The sequence below is a fragment of the Astyanax mexicanus genome, chromosome 22, assembly GCF_023375975.1.
Source record: "Astyanax mexicanus isolate ESR-SI-001 chromosome 22, AstMex3_surface, whole genome shotgun sequence".
In the NCBI taxonomy this organism is placed as follows: Eukaryota; Metazoa; Chordata; class Actinopteri; order Characiformes; family Acestrorhamphidae; genus Astyanax; species Astyanax mexicanus.
The window spans coordinates 25,408,087-25,436,049 of NC_064429.1; the positions used below are offsets into that span (position 1 = coordinate 25,408,087).

A 27,963-nucleotide genomic window follows, 5' to 3' on the forward strand; every position below is an offset into this window, starting at 1 on the left:
TTATACCGCACAAACAGTCTCTATAAATGCCAGTAATAATTAAGAGAATTTAAACCGCTCAAGGTGTACTTTTCCCGTTGTTACGATAGCAAAGACACATTGACAAGCCCTAAGCCAAGCTGCACGGTGCACAGCTGACGGCTAACCTATACATCATATAAATAGGGCCCATAATCTTACAGCTGGCTTTACATGGCAAATCATCAATGCAGTTTGGTTCTAATGAGGGTTGTCAATCAAATAATCACAAATGTCAAACTATTAATTAGATTTATCAAAACAATTATGATTAATCATGATTTAAATATTTTAAATGCTGGTTCCCTGTATTTTTTGGAGGGACACAAAAATAACATTGTAGTGTAATGTGTAAATTATTTTTTACTTTATTATAATATCAGCTTAGATTTGATCTCAGTTTTTTTAACATGAGCTTTTTAGGACATTAATGTAATTTTTAACAGAAATTTTCACGTGAGAAACAAGAGCAGTAGCTTTGTGACTGTGTGTGTAAAAATGTGTGTGTGAGAGAGAATGAAAGTGATAGTTTGTTTTTAATCCATATTTCAGCATAATAAAGAGTAATCGAACTACCTTCTGAACGCAGTAGTGACGCTGTGTGTACTTCAATAAATAAAACTGCTTTTTCATGAAAACTTGATTAGAGAGAGTGATCAAGGCCAATTGTACCCTCTCGGACTCCGGCTGCTAATGGCAAGTTGCATAACAAGGATTTGAACCAGCTTCTGGTCATAGTGGCAGGGCCTTAGTCTGCTGGACCACTCAGAGCCGCTGTATTAGTTGTTCCTAATGAAGTTTAGTGCTTGGTGAGTATAAATCATTTTTGTCAGAAAAGCAAAAATAAGCAACATTATTTGTGAAGACCACTGATGATATTGATATTATGAGGATATTATGGTTCATCATACATGCATTAATAAGCAGTTTTTGCAGTGTTCAAAAATACAAATATTAGCCGCAGGAGGCAATATGTAACACACGCTAAATTCAACTGATTCCTGATGGATTACCTGTTTTAAAAGAGTATGGCATTGTCGCTGGTCTTCTCCTGAACATATGAAGTAAAACGCTTCAAGAATTTAGGATATTCTCTCTTGGCCACTGCTCTCAAGACCGATGCTGGAGCCCATCCACCTGGATTCACTGGAAATTAAATAAAATGTATACAAGTTTCACACTGTAATACACTAATAATAATTAGAAGCCACAGTAATGTATAACAACAGCTGCAATACTTACCATTGGCTACATATGTTATTTTACAGAGAATATTGTCTCTGCTGATCTCTTTGTTGCCCTCTGGTGGGCTGACTAGTGTCTGACAGATCATAGCCACATTGATTTTTGCACGGATGCATCTACTTGAGGGCTGAGAAAATACATAAAACATAAAATAAAGATTAAGAGGATGTAATTTTCTTGACAGACATACTATAAACTTCTACTGCCCAAACAGCTGATTCTAAAACTGACCTAAAATTTGACATATCTTCGGTAAACAAAGTTAATGGTAAGGCTGTCAAGACAATTATATTATCAAATAATCATACAATATGAACATAATATTTTTGCTAACATTGCCCATTGTTTTTTTTATGAAGAAAATACTGGGTTATGTTACCTAAAACATTTTTTATTTTTTCCATTTTATTTGTGTTTAATAACAATTAAAAAAAAGGATACCATAATAATCCAGTCTCAGTGTTTGAAAATATGTAAAATGCAATGTTGTTTAACTCTTCTTTAAAAGAGTTTTAAACATTACCTTTTCATTACAATAATACTTTTTTTTGCAATAAGTTCTGTGACAATCTTTAACTCAAACAAAAATAATTATTGTAAAAGGCCTAGTTATTTTTATTTATTTGTTTGTTTGTTTAGACATGGTTCATTCATTAAATTAAGGGGGAAAGACCAAAAAGTGTCTCTTACTGCATAACTGTCATGGTCTACAGAGAAGTTGCACACCATCCACGTGTCAGGTTCATTCTCATTGGTGGAGAGTATTTTACGCATGACTGACAGATACAGGACGTCTCTTTGTGAAGCAGGCCACACCCTCTGCAATGCAACCAATATTAACACATCTACATCAGAACAGAATCTGTGTAAGATGAACCCATAGCTTTTTCTTTCTATACTGTGACAGGCCTGTAAGATTACTGTACCTTATGAGTCTGGTAAATAATCACTGCCTGGTCTGATAACGCCTCAACCACAGTGAAGTGTTCCACAGTTGCTGGAAGAATGAAGAAAAATAAAGAAGATGAAAGTGAACAGGAGAGTCCAATAAAGATTAGTGTTATCAATTTGACTGAGCACAAATTACATTTTACTCACTTTCCCAGTCGTTCCGGAAAGCTGTGTCCCAAAAGTAGTGACAGACCTCATGACCTGTAACCCCTTTAACAGCATGTGTGGCTTTTAGGGGGTCCAGGACCACACCATTCTCCTCCACCTCTCTCCTGTATACCTGTAAAAACACCAATGAATAAGCACGGCACATACATACAGATACACATTTCTGCTCATAATCATGGAATGACTTTAAACAGTAGCTCCACAATATTTATGACAAGCACCACTTTATTCTTCTGCAGATACAGGAATGATTTCTGTAAATGATGAATATTTTTCCCCCCCAAACTGAATTTTGTTTTATTTTGTATTATACAACAGTTAGTTCCGACCTCACAATCTGATTGGTTGAGAAGTGTTCTAGCTGTGCTGATATTTGTGATTACATCACGGCCTTCTCACACTAAACTTGTATCACTCCACCGACGCGTTGCCAAGTAACAGCGTATATACACAGTACAGTTTTGAATCACTGGCACCAGCAGCAGAGTTAGCTTAGCACAGGCTAGCACTCAACCACAGCACGCTCGCCCGCAGCTCTGGCTTGTCCTTGTGGAAAAAAAGGGAAGGAAAATTGCTCGGCTAATGCCGTCTGACAGCCAGAACGGTAACTTAACCAGCCAGGCTAGGCTAATGCTTAGCTAAAGAAAGCTAGGCTAACCTAACCACAGTCCAGCCAGCTAGCTAAAACCAACACCACCCAGCAAAACAAGCAGAAATGCTCAAAAAATGCACAGCTTTCAGCTGAAGACGACTCCACGGAGCAGGAGAGTTGAATGTTGGTGATATTATCACATATGATGCAATATAAGCACTTCCCTAGTTTCAAGCGTCTGAGATGATCACTATGTTTAACACCAGAGGCAGACAGCATATGAATTACATCGTAACTGAATTGGTTATTTAAGTTGTTTTCTGAGTAATCTGAGTAATAGTCTTCTACATAGTCTTTCTCTATGCAAACTAAATTATATATATATATATATAGATATTATTTACCTGAATACAATTTCATAAAGATACTCAACATAGGACTGAACATGAACAGGTGTCCTCTGGGGCCCTCTAGTGGTGCAGTCAAGAATAAATTCTGAGGCCAGATTAGTCATGGATATTTACATTTCGACAATCCCAATAATACCATAATGACATAATGAGGTGTGTACTTATGGTGTGTAATATCAAATACACATAAAATACACTGAATTATATTTGGATTCTGGAATATAAAGCCTCAGTCTCAGTCTGAATAACCTCAAACAATTGTAGACTGAGCTCATCAAACATCATCTAAACACAAACATCAGCATCCTGTTCAAACAGTCTCATCTGTGAGTGTTTGAAATTCATTGTTAACCCTGCTATACTCAGTCAGTACAGCTGAATAACCTCTGCTGACTCACCTTCATCTCTCCCTCCTCGGTGATAAGCTGCCAGTTAGCATCTCCACCCACATCCTGCAAGGAGTAGGTCATGTGGCTCTGCACCATCTCCTCCACCTGGATAAAATCAAACAGGTGCAATTCAGTCCTCTACACCCACACAGATCAACTGCCCAGTGAGGAACAAGAACAAAAACTAAAGAGCTCAAAGCATATAATTTAATACAATATTGGAGAGCTTGTTCACCTACAATAAATTATCAACAGAAAAAAAAACTCTACAGATTTTAACAGGCCAAATCTGATGCTGAATTCAGCAAAGCTTTACTGTTTTATTAACCTGTCTAAAATAATCAAACAACACATGACCAGAAGCAGCAAATCTCTATGTCTATGTGTAATTTTCCTTATTTAATTTGTTTTTATTTGATTAGTATTATTGCTTAACTTATATTTACTTAATATAAGTTAATGCTTACTAAATATAAGCATATAAGTCATGTAAAGTATGAAGAAACACAAATGAAACTATTTAGATATAGAATTGGTATACAGTGAATGTTCTAATCCATATTATGACAAGAACTACTCAGCAAAGTAAAGAAAAAATATATTAAGAAATAGGTCAGACAATCTGAAAAAAAAAAAAAATATATAAGAACTTTAAAAGTATCCTAAAGTGCAGTCACAACACCATCAAAAACATTATGATGAAACTGGCTCTCATCGGGACTCCCCAGGAAAGGAAGAGCAGGAATTACTTCTGTTATACAGGATAAGTTCATCAGAGTTAACAGCCTCAGAAACCACAAGATAACAGCACCTAAATACTTCACAGATTATTTTTTTATTTGTTTAACATTTTTATGTGTTTCTCTGTAGTCTGTTGGCTGGTACTGCAAGACTTCACACATGTAGAGTGCTGTTTATTTTTACTTCTTTTCTTCTCTTTACTCTGCAGGGATGTGGGTTATTTCTTTGTTCTTTATTTTTCTTTATTATTCTGCATTTCTTTTCTTTCCTTTTTCACTGGCCTCAAGTAAGGTAGCTGGGGCTGGGATAAGTTTTGTTTGTTATTTCGGCATTAAGCTCACCCTGAAGCCATTGTGTGATTTCTTTGTATTTATATGTGCTTGGTTATATTCACATTTAAAACACATTTACTGAAACTAATCTGTGGATTAATAATAGGAAGACAAGACTTGGTATATTTAGAAGAGCAGGGGAAGCATTCTGAATAAATCAATACAGATCTTTCCCACTATAACCTCAAGTTTCTATAAAAAGTAGAGGAAGGCGCTGGCTGAGGGGTAATAAAGCACAGTATATGCACAGCGCAGCAGAACAGAAAAAAACACTATACCTGAGCACTGAATCTGTGCACATCTTCGGAGGCACTGACGAGGTCGAGAGAGGACAGGGAGGAAGCGTGGCTGTGAGGCTGATCCAGAGAGACAGAGAAGAAACTTAGAGGCAGAGGAAAGAGTAAAACCACCACCAGACATAAAATAAAGAAAGAAAACATAAAGAAAGAGTGCCACCTTAAAACCAATCAGAAACAGAGAAACAGAAAAGATTACAAGCCCAGAGAAGATTCTATAAAGTTCACAGAGCTCACAGAGAGAGTTAGCATTTAAATATATGGGGTTACATTACATTTAACCCCATTTAGAGTTTAAAAGTTGTGAAGAACTATGTTTATGTATATATGAAAGTGTGTGAAATGTCATGGAGCAGTACCTTTGTGGAGTATCTGTGAGCACTGAGGGAGCAGTAGGTATCCGGGCTGAGGGTGATTGGACGAGGGGTCCTGCATTTCTCAGACTGAAATGACAAAAAAAAAGAGAGACCAAGTTGCAGGAAAGGTAGGAAAGGCATTCAATTTGATTACTGAGCATTTCTGTGAGGATTTGATAGCATTCAGTGACAATAACTTTAATGGTGTTTGGATGCTGGGTGATCACCGACTTTTATTGTAAGACAAAATAATAGGAGCTGTATATGGGTGTAAAAACCCCATTCATATCTCTTTTGTTGTTCTTATCCACTTGTTCCTAAATGTTTGCTTCTGATTTTATTGCCTTTTACGCTGTAGCATTTTGAGATTTCTTTGAAATGTAAAGTGCATTACAAATGAAATTTATTATTATTATTATTATTTGGGCTTTAGAGGCTTCCATTAAAAAAAAAAACTAATACTGAAGTGCATTTTATAAAGCTTTTAAGCTTTTTTGACTTCTTTACTACTTCCGCTTAAGCTGTTTTTTTTTTAAAGACACTTTTTTGTGAACGCACTTTTTCAGTATTCATTTACAACGTAGGGGAAAAACATTGAAAAGTTGTGTCCAAACTATTGAATGGTACTGTATATATTGCATTTCTAAAATATTTCTCAAGTCATGATTCAACATGTCCTGATATTAATAATTCCATTGATATAAAAAATAAGCAACATAAACAGTACTGAGCAATATATATACACCAGTAATGTGCCTCTAGTATATGTTATGAAAACAGAGAACGGTGTGAATTCTTCTTTTGTATCAAGCAACTTGTAGCACAGTATTTATGGTTTAAATTGCCAATTTGACAACGTGACAATACACGTCCTGCAGTCTGTCTCCTGAACATGCACACATAGCACGTGGCAATATTCAAAAATATACATACTGTGCAGCCCTAAAGCAGAGTATACTATTTTTAACTGTAATATATCTCCTCTTTGTCACTGAGACAGTGAAGTGGTTATATTGCTGCAGGTTTAGTCAGGTTCAGGTCTGAATTTGGACCTGATGTGCATAATAAACACATCTTTAATCTTAAAGCTTAAATGTTTTAACTTCTGTATTCCAATGTCATTTCACAGTGAGCAATTACAGTCTTAAGCTTTTAATAGTTCAGAATGTGTCCTCCACATTTCTTCGGCCTACCTGCTCCTCGATCTTGTCTTGTTTGTCAAGAGCTGCTTCAACAGCATCAAAGAACTCATCTTCATTGATGAGACTGTTGGGACCCTCCTAAAAAAAAAAGTCAGAACATTTAGAACATTTAACACAAGATTTCAACCAGCATTTAAGTTACTTGTATCTGCATCTGCACTGTTGAACAAATATGATGAAATTATGCTAAAACACTAGCGATGCATTATATATTTGTAAACCAAAATGATTAAACCAAAAATAGCAATAACAACAAAAAAGGCATTTTTAGTGTTCGACCAAGTACCTGAAAAGATCAACCAAAAAAGAAGCAATTCTCTGTGCAATATTTACTCACTCAATGTGACTTAAGTAGTACTGCTAAGGTACATTTATGATTAGAATAGCACTACTAAAGTAAATTCATGATTAGAATAGCACTGCTGAGGTAAATTCTTGATTAGAATAGCACTCCTGAGGTACATTATTGATTAGAATAGCAATACTGTAGTAAATTCTCGATTAGAATAGCACTGCTTAGGTAAATTCTTAATTAAAATAGCACTTCTGATGTAAAATTTTGATTAGAATAGTACTTCTGAGGTAAATGGTTTATACTTTGTTGGTATGTATGAAAAACGTTAAAAAAAATACTATTTAATTGATTAAATTCTGATAAAGTGGCAAAATAAAGGAAAAACAACAATACATGTTTAGTATTCTGCATTCAGTGAAATATGAAGTAGGATCATAATTAAAATAAAAACAAGTTTTAATTCAAACATAAGTAAACTTACCTCATAATCTGGTCCTCCATAGTGTGACTTTTTCTTCAGTTCGGTTAAGGCTGATTTATAGGCATCTTCAGCTTTTCTTCTCCTTTCCATTTCCTGTAACAAACAATGCATTCGTTAATTCCTTAGTGTTATGACTTTATACACTGCACAAAATACACATCACAATAGATTGTTTTCAGATAATGCTTAAGCTGAATACACAGGTAAATGAAAGGTTTGTACGTTAATGATCTGAACACCCAGTATCCAGGCGGGATCTTTCTGCTCTAACAGGTTTCATTTCCAGTCTTATGAGTAACATAATGAATGAAGCTGGATGAATAAGCCAGGTTAAAGCCCATTTGTAGATGAATGGGCCGTTACACGTATATCCAGGATTGGGTGGGGCCTTGAGTTTCTCGAAGGATCCCAGCTATAGGGACCCCAAACAGGTTTCTAAAGCTGACCTTAGTTTACAGTTTCTGCCTGACTTTTGAATTCTATTTAATGTGGATCGGTTGAGACTTTGTATGATGGAGGACTGCAACACTTCTACTCTCTAGAATGCAAAAGAAACAAAGCCTTGTAACACCTTGCTTAAATGTCAGCTGATAAGGAGTGCAACCTGAGGTCACACAACCCAACTGAACAAACAGTACAATGACGACTGAAAAGAAACAGGCCGTTCAGGATTAGGGTGCTTTTACTCATACCTTGTTTAAACTGGACTTGGGTGGCCGATATGACCCTAAAATAATATCTCAATGTTTTTTACAGACAACAATATTCTAGGCAAAGTGAAAAAACACTTACAAATATTCTAATTTAGTATAAAAATATATTAATGTAACAATAAACAAAATAAACTGCATAATATTTAGAGCATTCTTATAAAATGCAAACATTAATATAAAATAAATATTTATCACAATACTGATTACTGTGTGACGACAGTATAGCATACCCCTAGTCCTGACTTTGTGACTCTTCATTTTGTCTGAACCAAAACAGAAGTTGTAAAAGGTGTTGTAAACCAAGGTCTGGACTAAAAGACCAATATTTGGTCTGACCTAAAGAGGTGGTGGATTAAATAAGACATGGTTTGGTTTGTATGCAGTGTGATAGAATTTGTTTGGCTATCAATAATTAATAAACAACAGAAAAAGAAAACAATATCTATGTATGTAAACTGGTGTGTATGCATTCTCAAGCACAACAGCATGAGCGCAATTGCTTAGGCTTGTGACTCCTGTATCTACTGTAACTGTAGATTAATATTACCCATATATGCAGAAATAAAAGGAATCTGAGGGTAACCTGCTGTGTGAAGAGTGAGTTTAATTTAGTACAACATGTGGAAAAGCAAATCACTGAACTGACAACATTCTAGAAACCAATCAGTGTCGAGTATAAAAGGGATGCATCCCATGTAGATGATGATAAGACATAGACATAAAGTCTATGTCCTTTACTGCAGTCAGTGACTAAACTTCAGTGTGAAACCAAAACTAACCTGACAAAATGTACTGTATATATTGTAAAACTAACATCAACCTTGGTTCGGACCCTTGTTCAAACTTTCAGTGGTAAAAAAAGCCCTTAGCTTAAATATATTCAGTTTAATCACTTAGGGAATTGCAGATAAGGAGAAATTCATTTTAACCTTTTAAACACTTTTAAATACCTGTTGCAGAAATTAACAAATTGACCACTTTGGCAAAAAAGAAAAGCTCAGAACAACACAACATAAATTTTTTAACTAACTGTTTTGTAAATGCAAACATGTAAGATTAGGGTTATCCAACATCTTTCAGAAAAAAATACTATTTATTACACTTTTATATGCCTATAGAGGATCATCTTAATTCAGTTTGTGATTAAATCGGTATGTAAACTTGCATATGAAGTTTGCAAAATAAACCAGAAGTATAATTAATTTTATTTAATTTAATTAATTTTGTTGGTCTTTTTTTTTTTTTAACCTTTGTATAGCTAAACCTCTTTAGTATAAGCCTTTTTTTTTTAAGATACCTTGCACATAAAGATACAACATGCACATAAACATGATAAAAACACATCTCACATCATCTTCCTGCAAAAATTTAACAAATTAATAAAAGAAAGCACTAAAAATCTTACTTCTGATTGTCTCCTCAAAGAACAACAAAACACACACATAATAATCAGGCTAATCTGCAGACATGCCCAGCAAGTATCACCTACACCATAGAAGTGGCTCCGAGTACAGAGAGGAATCCAGTTCTGTCCATCAGACTGTAGAGATTCAGCTTCCCACAGCAGCCAGGGACTCATCAGGGACACACGGCACGACCCGGTCAACATCTTAACATCCACACGCAAGCCTCCGCAAATCTGATGAACTAAAGCCAGCTGTTGTTGGAACAGTACAGGTTCTCCTCTTATCCAAAACACAGATACACGCCCCTTTACTTCGCTCCTGCTCTGAATGGAATGGAATTCAAGTGCTTCCTGCCTTCTGAAGCTCCTGGGCTTGACTGCACAGGGCAGAACTGGTTGGACGAGTCTCTAAAACCTTGCAGTTGGATGCTAGAGAAGTGTGACATGGCTCTGAGAAGAAGTGCACGTAGACCAATTAACACCACTTTCAAAGAATGCAGCTCCTCCTTGTGGCTTTCAGCATGAAGTTTCAGCTTTAGGTGTCAGAGCTCAGATTTAGAAGTCTACATACCGTTTTCTTTGCACTGTAAAGTGCAGCGGATTATAAGGCGCACCATCAATAAACGTCAATTTTCTGGTCTATTTTCATATATAAGGCACACTGGCGATTTTTGGGAAAATTACATGATTTTAAGTGTGCCTTACAGTGCAAAAAATATGGTAGTTTGTTAATTTTCTGAATAAAAAAGTTAATAGATCCTCTACAGAGAATGCACATCTACATGTTTACTGTGTAATACACACTGGCATGCCAAAAGTCATTGGATAGCAGTGTGTAAACTGATCATGAACTGTTACTTTGTAATCAATTTACACTATGCAGCATGTTCATAAAAAGATGATATGAATCAGAGCTTGAGTGAACCACAGTGTCACATGTGTATTGGGAATAAGTCACAGAAAGCAATGCCACTCACAGTGAACAGTACAGTGGGTGGTAATGATTGTGACCATTGGCTTCTGGCTAGCATTGTCCATGCAAACAGATAATCAACTTCGGCAAATCACATCCAGATTCAATGCAGGGGGCGCTAGACCCACATCCCACACATCAGAGGAGCGTTCCTTAGCTTCCATCGCACATGACAAAAGTCATGGGACAGGAACTTTTTTTTATCATGTACCATGACTTTGGCCATCTTCCATGGAACATACAAGTGGCTTGTTAGTGTATATATACTACACCGCCATTTTTTCCCCTTAATTTTTGCCATTTAGGCCCTTCGGGTCGACATAAAAAATTATGTGGGGAAAACATATATTAAAAAAAAAGAGGAGGATTTTTACCGGACAATATATAACAGCTTACAGCTGGTAAGTGGCAACGGAAATAAACTAAGCTTTGGAAATGAATTTTTAAAAAAAGGCAATTCCCAAAGTCTTTGTTTGTAGTAAAGCAGTGCAGGAACAGATTGTGTTACTAAACCCTCTACTGCAGCATTTACTCAATTACACACAGCACATTCACACTTTCATCATAATCACTAGAAAAAGGCACAGAGACACAGATGAACTTTGTAACTGTTAAAAGTAAAGTCTTTTCTTTAGAGAAATTACAGATGAAGCCAGAAAGTAGTGAGTACTCTTTCCTACACTCTTAGAAACTGGAGAAAACTGGTGTTGCCATGATAAGAAAAACAAAAAACAAAAACAAAACAAAACAGCTTGTCTGGGCCATACAGCAGTACTACTGGACTAAAGGGATTTTAAAACATTTGACCGGTAGTGTATATGTATTGTATATTTGCTTAATGTTACATACTGGAAAAAGTGATATGTCTTATTGATATGGTATGTCTTATTTATTTATTTTTAATATGTCAAAACGTATTAGCAAATAAAAAAATGTGCTCAAGCATTTTGACAAAAAGAATTAATACAAAAAACTCACACTCAACTGTTTCCAGTAGAAAAATGAAGAAAAATGAATCTAAACGGTGTCAGAATACGACTCTCTCCACAAGGGTGTAAAAGTGATAATGATCTGCTGAATGTCTCATTAGGGGTGAGAAGCTGTTAAAGAATGTGGTTTAAGCTTCACAGACCAAAAATAACACAGTTTCCTGTAAAGCCAATCCACATCTCACAGTTTCATCTAAAGACAATTAGAGTACTATAAGACATATCAATCACTTTTTATGTATTATACAAACACTATTTGTACAACCACTGTCTTTAAGATAGAACTACTCATAACACTGTACTCATCTACAATCCCCTGGTGTTTACACATTAAGAAAGTTTATGCCCCTCTAGGCAAACCTGCCAAATCCTGTCTATAATACTACCACAGCATTGATTATTTACAGTAAAATGATGTGAATAGAAAGAAAGGCATGGCAGGTTTAAAGACAATAGTTTTTAATAAACATACTTTATCCAGTCGCCTCTGCCACCTCTCTTCCCGTTTGACCATGATCTCAATGCAGTGGGACAGCGTTGAGAGGATTCCTGCAGTGGTGGCTTTAAACGTGATGGCCTCGCCTTTGAAATCAATACCAGTTGGTCCTCTGGGACTAGATGATGGGAATACTAAATGATGGACAGGCAAAAAGAAGGACAATGAGTGAAAGAATGGCAACAAAATGTTAAATTTGGTGTGATTGATCGTGATTAATTGCATTTGTCTTTCTTAATACTGATTCTAAATAATGAATATTTAAATGTACAATTAATTCATTAATGCAAAATCGACACATTTGTATACAAATATGCTTGTTTAATTATATATTTTTAACTCCACCAATTTTAGCCAGTTTCTTCTGAGAAAGAGAGATACACCGATGAGGGAAGGGTATAAGAGTTAGAGTTATGAGATTTAATCCAAATTTGAGCATAAATAAAAAAAAGTCTGTTTAAATCACTAAATAAAAAAGAGCAATTTACAGGAAGTAGTTGGGCCAAGCTTAGTTAAGTGATCCATTTGTGTTTTTGCATTTACAGATTAATTGTGTATGTTAATTGTGTATGGTAATGGAGGCGGCACTAATTATAATATTTTGGGCCCTATTTAAGCAATCTATAGACGAGCCACCAACTGTGCCACAACACAGCTTGATTTAGGGTGTGTCAGTGGGTCTTTGTGTCATGAGGACACAAAAAGTACACCTTGCACAGCTAGATTAATTATGGGTGTGTTTTGGGTGTTAATGTGAAATAAACCAATCAGCATTTCACTTGCCAATCCCTTCAAAAGCCAGGTACGCTGTGACTTTGGAGGATTGGTATTTTAACGGCACAACGCTTCTGTGTTTCAGACTGTTGGTGGGGTATAAGATAGCAATTTGCTTTGTGACGCACCTTGCACAGGGTGTAATATATGGCCCTTACTTACACTTCTCTTTGCTGCTGTTGTTGTTGAGCAAACAATCTCCGTCCGGTCGTACAGTGGGGAAATCGTCCTCATCATCCTCCACTACTGTATGATAAATATCACAAAAATGTAACACAGCATTACACTTACAATATAAACACTCTATACAATACATATACCAATGACTAACCACTGGGCATTATAAAATACAGCCTAGTCCCTATAACTGTACACACTCATAGAAGTAAATTACAAATTTAGATTGATCAAGAGAATAAAATCTTAAATTTAATGAGAAAAGTATTCGTTCAATCTTTTGCCCACTGACTACACTCGATTAGGGAATTCATGCATGTATTTAGAGTCTTTTTTATATAAATGAAGGACATACTAATAGCTCTTATTTTGTCCTCTTCAATAGAAAACATCTAGAACTGAGACTGAAAACAAGACCAATTAATTTGAACTGTTATGCTAGGTTAAATTATATAAAGCTATTACCCATTTTAACTTCTCACCTCTGTCCCTGTGGTATTCATCTCTGTAGTCTCCACTTGCGCAGTTGTCGAAGTACTTCTGCAGTGTATTGACCTGTCTGCACAGAATGTCCCGAAATGTCTCCATCTCCGCCAGCTTCTCCCGCAGACTGTGGTCTTTCTGTGTGGTTACCAGTGAAATATATATATATTTATCTTTCAAGAAATTTTACCAATCATTTTAATTAACGGTTTAAATGATTGCAGTGAAAAGTTACTTTGGATACTTTGTCCTGTATAATACACATTTTATTATATTGTATTTATAATAATATACAAAGGAGAAGAATGCAAATAAAAAGTTACTTATCTTTACTTAGTAAGTAAATACTTAAGTAAATACTAGTAAGTAACTACTTACTAATACTAGTAAGTAAATACTTACTAATACTAGAATTTCCATTTGACCATTTCTAAATCTCAGTATTAGCGAAGTATAATTTGTGTTCAATTATCTAATACCTAGTTTGCTTAAATAGTTAAATATGTTCAGTTCGTTTCAAATAGTTACATCAGGGGAACCATTGCTGGTGATTTTTAATGTATTAACGTGGTGGCTGGTTGCATTATAATCATTTGTATTATTAACTAGCTCTAAAACTTTTCTTATTTTATTAGTAAGAATATGGTCACTGACCAATAAAAACAAGTATCTACAAAACAGCAACTTTACAGGGGAAAGAGAAAAAAAAACCTTTCTAAACTTCAATGGAAGTCAATATAAAAAAGAGTAATTTTTAAGTGTTTCTATTGGTCCGTTCATCAAGAAATTTGGGCAAAGTGTGAGAGACAATTAATGTGTTCAAATTATGTAGTAAACTAAAAATTGACAAAAATGGAGATACTTGTTTTTTATTGGACAGCGACAATATAAACCAATATAAATACAATTACTAGATATATGTTTGTTTGCACATATTCTTGATATAGTTTTTCTAGTTCAAAACACATTTACTGTTGAGATAAATAGTTTAGATAAAAACTTGTTTCAGACAGTGCTGTACATTCTCACGTATACAGACAGAAATGTAGCTAGAGGCGAGCAATCACAGTGGTTTACACAGTTCCTTTACCCTGAAGGATGATGTGGAGGTGGTTGAAAGGCCGCTGGCTGCAGAGGTGAGTGACACCATGGAGCCATGATGCCTCAGACTGCTCTCTGAACCGTAACCTGATTCAGCCTGCAAACACAGCAAACACACACAGTCAGGATTCAGGTGAATATAGGTTACTTCTGTTCTAGCAGAAAACAGAGCGTATATATATGCAACCTGAGGAAGTATAGGCATATAGCCAACAACTACGGATGATGAATACAGGTGTAGGCGTACAGCCAACAAATATCTACCAACATTCAAAGCAAGGTGTAATATACAGCTCTGGAAAAAAAATAAAAGACCACTTCAGTTTCTGAGGTGTATGTTTGAGTAAAATGAACATTGTTGTTTTATTCTATAAACTACGAATAATATTTCTCCCAAATTCCAAAGAAAATATCGTCATTTAGAGCATTTATTTGCAGAAAATGAGAAATGGCTAAAATAGCAAAAAAGATTTATAAAGTTTTAAGAGTTCAGAAATCAGTATTTGGTGGAATAACCCTGTTTTTTCATCGCAGTTTTCATGCTTGACATTTTCTCCTCCACCAGTTTTACACACTGCTTTTGGATAACTTTATGCCCCTCCTGGTGCAAAAATTCAAGCAGTTCAGCTTGGTTTGATAACTTGTGGTCATCCGTCTTTCTCTTGATTATATTCCAGGGGTTTTCAATTTGGTAAAATCAAAGAAACTCATCAATTTTAAGTGTTTTTTTTCCCCATAGCTGTATATGAAAAAATATTATCTTTAAGAAAATGTAGCAGTACCAGTTTGGAAAGAGCTACAGTTGGCTCTCCAAAAACATGTCTTGACTGGCAAGCATGCAGGGGTCTCACAAGTTGCTGCCAACACCTCCATTCTGCATGTATAAGCACTACAATCCACACCGCAATCAACAGCTGTGCAATATTACCTCAAACATTTCCAAAAAGAACACAAATGCAACCAATTATTCGCTTATAAAGACAAAGTTAAAACACAGACCCTTCAGCTTTGACACTCAGAGTGTTACATAACCACTAACACCCAGGCTTTTGAAGGATTTCATTATCTAAAGTGGTTTAACTAATGGCCAGAGAGGGATTAGCCGGGGCACTGACGGGGCGGTGGGAATAAAGCACTCACAACATAGCTCTGCTACAGAATCCAGGCAAACACTCACAAGATATTTATTAGCTAAATAAAATGTTTAGTTCACTCACTCAAATGGCATTCCCTCATTTCATACATTTTATTTAAAGAATAAAGTATAAGAGTTTCAAACCATCAGTAGAAACAAAAATATCTATAAAGGATTGTCTATTTTGTAAAAAGTACCTTAACAACACTCTGATTTTGTAAAAATAGTAACAGTGTAACCAAATAAAAAAAAAGTGACAAAAATAAAATGTAGCATATTTAGTGCAAACTTTCAAGCCTGCAAACAAACTATTAAAAATAACATACAGTAAATAGCTACATAAATCCAAAATAGGCTGCTTTCTTTTTAATCATGTCAGAATTTCTGGCAATATTATTGGATATTATTGGATACGGAACACCCCTAGTAAACACACACATCCTAAAAATCCTTTGCACAAGACGCTGGAACATGTGGTAATGTGACCATGAGAGAATCAGTGAGGTGAGGTTCTGTTGTTACATTAATATTTTTGTATCAACAAAAACACGTTGAACTAAACACCAAACCAACTGAGCAATTTACACAGATTGCCATGCATCAAAGAATCAAATCCATTTTGTCATTATGACTTCAGGCTTATATGTGACTGCTTTAAAGCATCGCATTTATTTTAATGGCATTGTTTTTCTATGGAGCTGTGTGCACTACTAAATGTACAACACGTGTCTGTAATGGGTACTTTAAGTAAGTTAACACAAATAATTATTAAAGCAACAGCCATAAAATAAACAGTAACGTCACAGACTTACAAGAGTGCAAAGTTAATCATAAGCAAACTCTATGAGCATGCGGAAGAAATGAAAATGGTATAGATCAATATATATATATTATAATATAATAATAATGAATGAGAAGTGTATGAATGAAGGCAGCATGCATGCTAACATGCGATCAGCCCACCATTCGTCCATTCCAGCAGCCAAAGCAGAAAAGGGAGCTGCTACAGTCTTGGCCGGCCGGCCGAAGCATCCTTAACTCCTGAGCGCTCTTCCCAGACACTTCAAGTGTTTCTCCAGACTCTTCACTGATATGCGGTGGAGGGGTGGAGATAAGAGGGAAAGAGAAAGGAAGGTGGCAAATGATGTTTCTTTCTCCTTATAGAGTGTTTGGAAAGCATCAGTAGGAAAAAGGCAATTCTGGAAGACAAGAAACATAAGTGCTTGATTTTGCAAAGGTGTGGCATCCCATTGGGTGCACTAAAACCAGAGAGCTTGATGGGTGGGTCTATAAAGCATGAGGAGGGAGTGGGATGGTGGGCAGAGTGAAAGAGAGAGAGAGAAAAAAAAGAGGATACAAGAGGCAGAAAGAGGGAAAATATAGGTAGGGAGAGTATGGTTGGAAGAAAAAGAGAGCTGTAGCACGGGTGATAGAGGAAGAGAATGATAGAGAAAATGAGAGAGGCAGGGAGAGAGAGAGCGACAGAGAAAGAGATGGAGACAGGCAGAAAAAGGGAAGATATAGAGAGGGAAAGCATGGGTATAAGGAAATGAGAGAGAAAGAGAGAGGAAATAAAGTAAAAAGAAATTACTAGAGAGGCAGAAAGTGGGTTAAAGATATGCAGTGAAAGAATAGGCAAGAGAGTAAGTCATGAAGAGAAAGAGAGAGAAATGGAGACAGAAATAGGGAATTAAGAGACAAAAATAAGGGAAGACAGATAGGAAAAGCTTGTGTGAGACATGAAGAGAATGATGGAGGGATAGAGAGAAAGAGAAAGGAAGAGAGATGCTTTAAATGATGGACACACACATATACATTCACACTACAATGCACACACAGCTGCATATTACAGCACACAGAAACATCACACTAAAGTAGATCAGCAGCATCCACGCCTACAGCGGCTGAGTGGAGATAAAAAGCAGCGGAAGGGTGTGTGTGTGTGTGTGTGTGTGTGTGTGTGTGTGTGTGTGGAGAGAGAGTAACAGCAAGAGTGGGAGTGGGAAAGCGAGTATGGGAAAGAGAGAGGATGCACCGGTTGAGTGTCGAGCGGTTATCTCCTCACAGCCCGGCAGACTGCCTGCATGTGCTCTTCTCTTTTCTCTTGGTTTCTCCCGGCTTCCTGGCCTCTTCACATTTCCGCTCGGTGGGCAGATGCACAGACAGCAGCACTAGAAGAACACATGCTGTGGACCGCGCCAAAAATCCCAGTCTGAAGGGGGTGGGGGTTCAGTACAGGATACATCCAAAGCAGGACCACTCCTTTGCCTCTCGACCGCTGGTTTGCTTGCTGGAAGGAAAATGCTGCATGTACAGTACCCTCTCAGACGCATCACGTTCATGCATTATTCATATCCAATGGTGAACGCTTGATGAAGAGAGAGAGAGAAAAAAAAAGGACCACTTTTTCTAGCCTGAACTGCTGAAACCCCCATGATTCAAAGCTACCGGCAAACAATGGCGACCTGCAGGGCAGGATCCACTTCACAGTGAACTTTTGTTTACAAACGCTCAGCTTTACATAATGTTTTTACTTTTAAAAGCCATTTGCTGCAGAGTGGATGCTTGAAAGTTGAGAGAGAGGAAATGCAGAGAGGAAAAGCAGAGAGGAATGGATGAAGAGAATGATAGAGAATGAGGCACTGGAGAAAGAAATCACAGCTGCAATAACCTGTATACAAAAAAGGCAGTGTGTTATAATATTTTACTTACAGGATACATTTATCTTATTTTAGAATTAAGCCAGTCTCATGCCCCACCCTCTTTAAAGGACTAAGATGTTCTGCTTGATGATATTAACAATATATTGCCTTTTTTCCAGTATCACAATATATCACCCTGTTTACAGTATCAAAAATATTGCCTTGCTTACAGTATTACAATATATTGCCTTGCTTACAGTGGCACAATATATCACCCTGTTTCAGTATCACAATATATTGCTTTGCTGACAGTATCACAATATATCACTTTGCTTACAGAATCACAATATATCGCTTTGCTTACAGTGTCGCAATATATTGCATTACTTACAGTATCACAACATATCACCTTGTTTCCAATCTCACAATATATTGCCCTGTTTACAGTATCACAATATATTGCCTTGTTTACAGAATCACAATATATATTGCCCTGTTTACAGTATCACAAAATAGCACCTTGCTACAGTATCACAATATATTGCCTTGTTTACAGTCTCCGCAATATATCACCTTGTTTCCAATATCACAATATATTGCCCTGTTTACAGTATCACAATATATCGCTTTGCTGACAGTATCACAATATATCGCCTTGCTTACAGTCTCACAAAATATTGTTTTGCTTAGAGTATCACAATATATTGCCTTGCTTACAGTGACACAATATATCGCCTTGCTCACAGTGTCACAATATACTGCTTTGCTTACAGTGTCACAATATATCGCCTTGTTTACAGTATCACAATATATCACCCTGATTACAGTTTCACAAAATATTGCCTTGTTTACAGTATCACAATATATCGCCTTGCTTACAGTGTCACAATATACTGCTTTGCTTACAGTGTCACAATATATCGCCTTGTTTACAGTATCACAATATATCACCCTGATTACAGTTTCACAAAATATTGCCTTGTTTACAGTATCACAATATATTGCTCTGTTTACAGTATCACAATATATCGCCTTGCTTACAGTATCACAATATATCGGCTAAGATGCTGACACTACAGCCTGAGAACCATAGTTTTGAATCCTGATGCTGGTCGGCACAGGCATCTGTGCTGGGGATCTGGTACTTTCCTTTGAGCATGTTGGATGGCATATGCTTTTCCTCTCCCTGCTAGTGACGGGAGCATCGTAAGTGGGGAGACCTACTAAGGTTAATCAGCTAAGCCAAATGCTGTCTTTTCAAGATTACAGAGGTGCTGTCATCCTGAGCTGAGAAAGCTGTGGCTCAACACAAATGTAAGAATCTAATCGATAACAATCTGCTGATCAGACAAAAGAAAGCAAGCCTTATGTAGAATGACTGGAACACACATCAGGACATAAGATTAGACACAGCAAGCTGTGCATAAACTGCACTATTCACACTCTACTGATTAAGTGCAATTGCATTAATCTGTACTTTTGTTCTGTTCCAGTGAATGTATTTAATTCAGCACAGATATTCTTATATACAGCTCTGGGAAAAATTATGAGACCATTTGAGTTTCTGAATCAGTTTTTTTTTTTTGGTATAGGTATATGGTTTGAGTATAATGAACATTGTTTTTTTATTCTATAAACTATAGACAAAATTTCTTCCAAATTCAAAAAAAATATATTGTCATTTAGAGAATTTATTTGCAGAAAATGAAAAATGGCTGAAATAACAAAAAAGATGCAGAGCTTTCAGACCTCAAATAAAGCAAAGAAAACAAGTTCATATTCTTAAAGTTTTAAGAGTTCAGAAATCAATATTTTGGTGGAATAACCCTGTTTTTTAGATCAATCAATTACTTTCCTGATTATCCAAGAATCAACAGACCTTAATGAAATTGATTAGTTGAATAACACAATTAAACAATTACTGATTAATATAAATGTCTCCTAACTTGCAGACAATTATTTGACGATATGGTAATGAATACTTTACATTCTGCTACAGGTTTCTATTACTGTGAAACAGATCCTGATCCTGATTAATATGTATATTTATATAATGTAACATTATATGTTGTTATTTAATGTTACAGTAAAAGTGTTTTTATCTTCATTTTGAGAAAAGAACATCCTCAAAGACTGTTCTTGCTTTGATTGGCATGGTCAGAAGTGCATGGCCACTTTTCACCAGCTGATGGGGCTGCTGAAACGTTTTCCAATCTGAAGGATTCTGTGCAGTGTTTCATAGGAACAACCTCTTTGCTGCCAAATAATGATGTCTTATCTCTCTCATACTCTCTCTCTCTCTCTCTCTCTCTCTCTCTCTCTCTCAGACACACACACTCTCTGTGTGTCTTTTAAAAAAAGATTTCCTTTTTTTCCCCAAACTCCGACACAGATTGTTTTTAAAGTGGTGATGAGATGAGGAATAAAAAATATATAAAATAAAAAAAGAATTACTTTTGTTTGATTTACCACAAATTAAAGTGGTACTGATTTTTTAAATAATCCACATTTATTTTATACTGGTAGTAATGATATTACGTAAAATCATTTTATTTAACCCTCAAAAACAGTAAACCCACATTGATAGTTGTGGTGATGATGATGTAGCAAAGTGGTTTAAAATAAAATTTTGCAACATACCTCATCCATTATGAATGGAAAAAATCCAAATATCAAAATATTTAAAGCTCCACTAGGTAGGATTGAGATTTTGTGCTGTGTGTTAGTTTGTAAAGAATGAACCAGTAGTTCTTGTAGAACTGTTAATACTAAAGGTCGGAAAGCAGGTCGCAGTTCTTGCGAGCGTTGGTCGCGGCCGCCTCGTAAAACTTACAGAGTCTGGTTTGAGCTCAGAGGAGCTCCAGCACAGACACGAGAGCACCGCTATTCCTCCTATTACACCTCAATGCAGCACTGCAGTGAGTTTCAAGCTGTAATTTTACTTCTTTAAAAAAATCTAAAATCAAGGAAATCCTACCTAGTGCTGCTTTAAAGGGGACATATTATACCTCTTTTTACAAGCTAGAATAAGTCTATGGGCTATACAATGAAGTTCATGTTCATGAAAATGTGCACAAAAATCACCCTCACTCCCACCAGCTTTATTCTTCCCAGTTTCAGTCCCTTTCAAAATGAGCTGTTTAAGGGCTCTGTCATTTTTATGCAAATAAGCTGTTGCTGGCCACACCATGTTTACGATGAGTGTTTACTACACGTTAGTGTTAGCTTGAGCTAAATTTCAAAACATGAACAAGATACTTCATGCATAACTGAGCCAGATGAACAAAAGTCATACAAACTTTAAAAGTCTTAGACAATCAGGTGGAAGACTTTCTTTTCATTTCATTTCATTTCATTTAAATAGTGATAATAGTGAATCACGATTCCTCTCTATGCAAGATGAGGAGAAGAGATTGTAACACTGACAGACAGACAGCATGTGGTTTAGATTAGAAAAAAAAACAGCGCATGCTAGCCTAAAGAGGGTTATGAAATGTATGAATACACAGCTCTCTCAAAAAGACCCATGAGCACTCACACACCCAAGTGTGCACACACATGCTCTCCTTAAGCACGTTCAAGCATATGTGTCGAAACCACAAGCCTCAAGCCTTTCCCAGAGATTAACCATGCTCCCAGCGTGAGTAAGACAACAACAGCTACGTTCCTGGAGACACTCCCTCGGTATGTGCTGTGAGTACGTCTCCAGACTGTCAGCTGATAAGAATCAAAACCCACTACAGGAAACAAAAGGAAAAGCAATGTGTTTAACCAGTGTTTTGCAATATTACTAGGCTGCAGTCCTCATGATGCTAACTTTACCTAAGACCAGAAGTGGCACGTATTGAAGTGTGAGTACTGTGTTATTGTATTTATTAAGTAATTTATTTTATTTTTTTAAAGATTTTTGAGTATTTCTGTCCTTTTCTTCCAACCAAAAATCTTTTTAGTAATGCCATTAAATCATTAATTCAACGCAACTGTACAACTGTAGTTTAAGTTAATAGTTTCTTCACAACAGGATGGAAGTAGTATTCAGTTAGCTTAATTTCTTACCATTAAATATGATGAAGTGAGATAAATCCAACTATATGCTGTTACCTTGTTAACCAGATACATTTCTAAACATCAGTATGGTAAACTCCAGTATGAGTTAGATAAATCCAACTATATGCTCTTACCCTTGTTAACCAGATACATTTCTAAACATCAGTAGGGTTACTCCAATATGCCACATGAATACAACTGTGCCCTGAATTTTACAGTCAAGAAATGTTGGAAACTCGTCTTTTGGACATTCCCAGACCCGCTAGTTAGCTAAGGCTGTATGCACGCAGGCCAAAAAATGGAAGCATTTCAGGATTTATAGAAACAAATCCTCAAAAAGAATCAAAGTTCAGATTTTTGCATGTTTATATCATAATTGTGCTGTTATTCCTCAATTCCATGTTCTCCATTTCATGGAAATTATAGTGCCCTAAATATTTATATTACCTACATTTTACAAGAAAATTCAGAACTTTTTACTTCATTACTTCATTAAACTATTTTTTTCCATATTGAAACATTAACGGATATATCAATATCAATATCTAATCTAATCGAATGGTACCTTGTGAATTGGAATGGAATCGTTACAGAAAAGCAGTGTTTCCCAACCTTAAATATTTTAATACATATTTTAAGTCAGGATATTTTACTTAGTACTCAGTTTACACTTTACTTGAGTAAGTAATGTATATATAACTGTACTTTAATTGTGATGTTCGACATTTATTTAAGTATGGGACTTGGGTACTTCTGCCACCTCTGGCTAAGCCCTAATATATTGACACGTATATTAACACAACACTGTCCCAGTGAAATAAATAATATAAATGGGTCTCTGATCGTGGAACATGTCGCAGAAATTCCAGTATATATGAGCTTCCAGTTTCACTGTGTCTCATTTCCTGTCAAGTATGCAGAATCAGGTTCTGCCACCCTAACGTGTCCACACTTATCTCTCAAACTCAGCAGATGTAAAGACAGAGAGATCCAGGTCACAGATGTGTTACATTCTTACCTTGTGAAGCTCAATTGTTTCAATCCATTGCTGTCGGAGGTCAGGATTTTCAGCCCTCAGGTACCAAACACTGTCATTCATGCTGACGTCAAAGCGACACACGTCAAACTCGTGAGGCTGTGGAGAAAAAAGAAAAAAAAAATCTAAATACAAGCAGGTGGTTAGGGGTGTCCAAACTTTTGCATAAGGCTATTTACCAAAAGCTGTATGTTTAAATGATTTATACTGAGCAGAGTCTTACGCTGTTGATCTGTAATCAACTGGGCCGTATGAAAAAGGGCTTAATTTGTTTACAGTTCACCTGATATGTGTGTACAGTCCTATGTAAATGTTTGGACATCCCTGAATAAGTATGTGGTTTTTCTGTGTTTCCAATTTAAATAAAGTATAAATTAATGAATAAAAATTCATGTCCTCCACAGAGAACAATATCTGCACATTCTAAAGCATAATAATTACTGGTTATTTCCATAATTTATCCTATAACAAAAAAATAATCATTAAAGGTGCTGTATATGATTTTAATTCAATACATTGTTTGTTTTGTAGCATATTCTTTGGTTTCATGATTTACTAGCTCTATGAAAAAAAATTGCACTCAGTGTTTGTACAAGGGGTGGGCGATATGGCCTTAAAATGACATCACGACATTTCATGGTATTATCTCTTAACGGTATGACAAAACATTGAATTAAAAATATATATTTCAAGAATACACTTCTGCAACAAACGAAAATTAAAAGTATTTATTGCATATGATATGATATGGCACACCCATAACTGAAATATTAAAAAATACAAGAATTAGATCAGACTTGTAACAGAAGTCAACGATCCAGAATGCCATGATACAAATAATGCACTCCAAATCTCTCCATATATCCAGGATCAAGTAAAATGAATGATAATGGAGAGAGGAGATATAATTTGTCATATAATGGGAAATGAGAACAGTGTAAATTTTTCCTTTGCTAAAAACGGCAAAAAGTTGTACCCTGATGTGATATTTAGGGGTGGATGATATGACACAATATTGTTCACGATATGCAAGAATGTTATATTAAATGTTATAAAATGTTATTTTACAATAAATATGATTGCGTACGATACAATGTGGCACACCCCTAGTTCGCACTCAGCTCTGCCTCAGATTTTGGAATGCAATTCCTACTTGATAACTTTTTTGGATGCTCTACAAAAGTAGGTCAAAAAGTGTTATGTCCTGTTTGTTCTAAATATGTGTGATATATAATCACAACAGTTTTATGTACAAGCAGCAATAAACTGTAGCAACAGTTTGCAGTTTAACCCACAGTGTGTGAACTTGGGCTTCAACAGTTGATCTTAGGAATTGTGGCTGCAAAATTAATGGCATGTTACATATATTATGTTTTTTCCCCTCAATGTTTAATGCATTAATAATACAAATAAAAGCTGTGTACAGTTTAATTACATTTAATGCACATTTAATGGGATTTGTTCACTTATTTACATTTAGATTTGAACAGGGATGTCCAATCTTATCTCTGCAGTTGTGCATGCTCTCTAATTAAAGCCAGCATGCTGCACTTTCACCTCGCGATCACAGATCACAGTCTTATTTCACATCCAACGTGTCAAGAGTCAAAAGTCAAAACAACACAAACTGTATCACTGCTGCCACATTTTACAGCCTGCGCTCTACTGTATAATCTCTTATCTCGCTCACAATACACAAACTGACCTTGACCAAATTCTTAGATACACAAATTATCCTTGACTTCTAACTGCAGCTATTAAAGTCATTCTCTCTCTGCTCAGAGCCGAGCTGCAGGGAAACGACCTCAACAAACTCAATAAAACTCCACATTTTAGCTAACTCAGCTTTATTCCTGCAGTGCTGCATGCTGGTCTGTTCATGCTGTTCTGCTCTGCTACCCTGATGAAGATAATTCTGAACAATGCTGTCACAGTGGCTGCTTTTAGTGTGGGCCTTCTGAGCTCAGACAAGCTCCCATTTGCTGCAAAATATTGTTACTTTGTGGATAATGTAGCTATTTTTACAGATGCTTTCTCTTTTAAACTCATCCTAAATACAGTTTAAGAAATAAGAGTAGTTTGGGCAGTTTGGACATTTTTCACTGTTCTTCCTGCAAACATGCCTTAAGATGTGCAACAGTTCGGGGTCATCCCTGTAGTATCTGTAATGTGTGCAGCATGTGGTTTTGCATTTTGTCTTTATGAAAATGCAGTTGCTTATAGGATGAACAAAACAAACAGTTGAACTGTTAACTGCCTAGCAGAAAGGGTTAATTCAACATTTAATAAAAAAAAATCTTTCCTTCTTTAATAAGGTGTGCAACAGTTTGGGTATTTTTTTATTTGTAATATGTGCACCATGGGGGTTTGTATAGTCCTATTTAAAAAATGCATGGATATGCCTAAAAAATGTACTTTTCTGCAGTCAATCTGCATTTTCTGACCCTGATCTTTGGACAGGTTGCTGAGAACAGTACAGATGATCTTAGGTCTGGAGCACATGGCTTTCATTTATTTAAAAAAGATCTAAAATACTAATTTGTCTGACAAACCTATGATGGTTTGGTATGAATAGATATACTGTTAAATGCCTAAAAGGAGTATTTAATATTTGCATTAAAAAATTATTAACAGGGTTCATTCAATATTCAAAAAAAGTTGGGACAAGGAAGCAATGGGGTGTTCTTTTTCCCTATTCTGCCTGCAAATGCACAGTAAGGTGTGAAAAAGTTTGCTGTTGTATAATAGCCATATTTGTTACGTGTGCAGCATGTGGCGATTCCTCAAAAAAAGATGTCATCTTAAAGACAAAATATGTTGTTCAAAGTTGTAAATGAAGTTTTCTGCATTAATGCTGCCCTCACAGAACTGTACTGACCCCTACCCCATATAATGTCTGACTGTAAATTTTGGATATGTTGTTGAAAACAGTCCAAATAATCATTTTTGTCTTTGGTCAAAAAAAAAAAGAAATATTAACATGCAGAAATGGAGAATCCAGTATCTGCATTGATGATTGATTGAGAGGGTTCAACTTTTATTGAGCAATCATGATGACTCTAATATATCTACGCCTGAAAGTCAATAAAAAAGGTACTTGACTAAAGCCACAAAATACAATACACCAACAACCATCTTAATCAAACATGACCGAGTTGTTAGAAAAATAATCGAACCCAGATATCATTCACCGATTATCTGCTGTGAGCTCCCAGAGGTAAATAGAGCAGGTGGAAAAAGCACAGCAGCCGTTCTATTGCAGAAGCCATGCCAAACTCTCTTCCACCTGCCCGTTTCCGCATACTTCAGGCAATACAACAAAGGAGCAGTGTATCGACTCAACCTTTTGAGGATTTACTGAGTGACAGCAAGCTGTGCTTGTTCAAACAAGACCGTGGAGACTGTGGAGTACACTCCCTGCTCTCAGGCCTGTTCTCTTCTCTCCATCTCCTTCTCTCCCATACACTTCAGACAAGCTGTTACCTGAACGTTACAAGTCACAGACTTATGGCTGCTCTCTTGTAGGGGTGTGTCACATCATATTGTACAAGAAAATATTGGTTTTATTTTTAAAAAATATACAAATATTGTCATGATAGCTTTTCTAACTTGAAAACAGGTATTAGGGGTATTTTTGAGAAAAAAAAGGTTCATGTTTGCAGTTTTTATGCATGCACTCAATATTCTGCATTTTATTACTGTATTTGATTTTTCAGTTACATTACAGTATTTTATGTTACACTGTCTATTTTTTATATTCTGTTGTTATTGGCTAGGTACTGTTGTTTCCAAAATGTTTAAAAATGTTTTTGCTTATACTAGTGGTGTAAGAAAATGGCATATCATACCGTATTGCGATATGCGATATTCTGTTCTACAATGCTGTACCAATTTTCAAAAACACAGTATTGAGATTTTTATGTAAATATTGGTGGCAGACAGTTGTTTAGTTTTTAAATCTGCCCACTAAATAAAAGTGTTTTCAGATCCCACTTTTATGGTTGAATGAAAATGTAAACCTTTTTCTATTAAGATTTTATAAATATGACAGTTTTTATACTAAGATAGTAGCCTAAAATTGTATTAAACACGCACAAAATATATTGCCTTACTTAGAGTACTGCAATATATTACAGTATACTAAATCTCGATATTGAAATCTCTATATGGTGATGTCATATGCCATGGACTTGAAAATACAAAACCCTAGTTTCTACTGAATGTTGTACAAAACAATACTTTAATATTTACTTTATTGCAGCAATATATACAGGAATTTTTTTTTCAGTGTTTTGTCATATCAGAAAAATCTATTTAAATTTTTTTTATAATGTTTTAGGCTCATATCGCCCACAGCTGGTCTATAGCATTCAATAGGGTTTATTAGACTGATCAATTTAATCAGTTGCTGGATCCACCTAATCTGTCAAAATATTTCCAAAGCAGGAACTTTAAGCAGTAGATTAACAGGGAACTGTGTTAACTGTAAAAAATCTGAGAAACATCTAGTTCCTCT

General features: G+C 35.8%; 1 protein-coding gene across 5 annotated transcripts in view; it reads right to left on the minus strand.

The window, feature by feature from the left end:
* The window catches only part of cert1a (ceramide transporter 1a), a 33,358-nt gene that overhangs the window by 2,011 nt on the left and 3,384 nt on the right, over positions 1 to 27,963 (minus strand). For 2 of the 5 annotated variants that reach the window (XM_049470527.1, XM_049470529.1), the window contains 15 exons: positions 23,430 to 23,546; positions 14,577 to 14,684; positions 13,486 to 13,624; positions 12,989 to 13,072; positions 12,029 to 12,186; positions 7,477 to 7,569; positions 6,692 to 6,778; positions 5,502 to 5,585; positions 5,125 to 5,202; positions 3,783 to 3,878; positions 2,362 to 2,494; positions 2,190 to 2,260; positions 1,954 to 2,082; positions 1,261 to 1,390; positions 1,032 to 1,164 (listed from right to left, as the gene is read on the minus strand). In XM_049470527.1, coding sequence (XP_049326484.1) covers positions 1,037 to 1,164; positions 1,261 to 1,390; positions 1,954 to 2,082; positions 2,190 to 2,260; positions 2,362 to 2,494; positions 3,783 to 3,878; positions 5,125 to 5,202; positions 5,502 to 5,585; positions 6,692 to 6,778; positions 7,477 to 7,569; positions 12,029 to 12,186; positions 12,989 to 13,072; positions 13,486 to 13,624; positions 14,577 to 14,684; positions 23,430 to 23,546 — 1,635 coding nt within the window. In that variant the 3' untranslated portion in view covers positions 1,032 to 1,036. Of the gene's footprint in view, positions 1 to 1,031; positions 1,165 to 1,260; positions 1,391 to 1,953; positions 2,083 to 2,189; positions 2,261 to 2,361; positions 2,495 to 3,782; positions 3,879 to 5,124; positions 5,203 to 5,501; positions 5,586 to 6,691; positions 6,779 to 7,476; positions 7,570 to 12,028; positions 12,187 to 12,988; positions 13,073 to 13,485; positions 13,625 to 14,576; positions 14,685 to 16,685; positions 17,151 to 17,757; positions 18,013 to 23,429; positions 23,547 to 27,963 lie in introns of those variants that run through there. The other 3 variants (XM_049470531.1, XM_049470530.1, XM_049470528.1) reach the window with 3 other exon arrangements.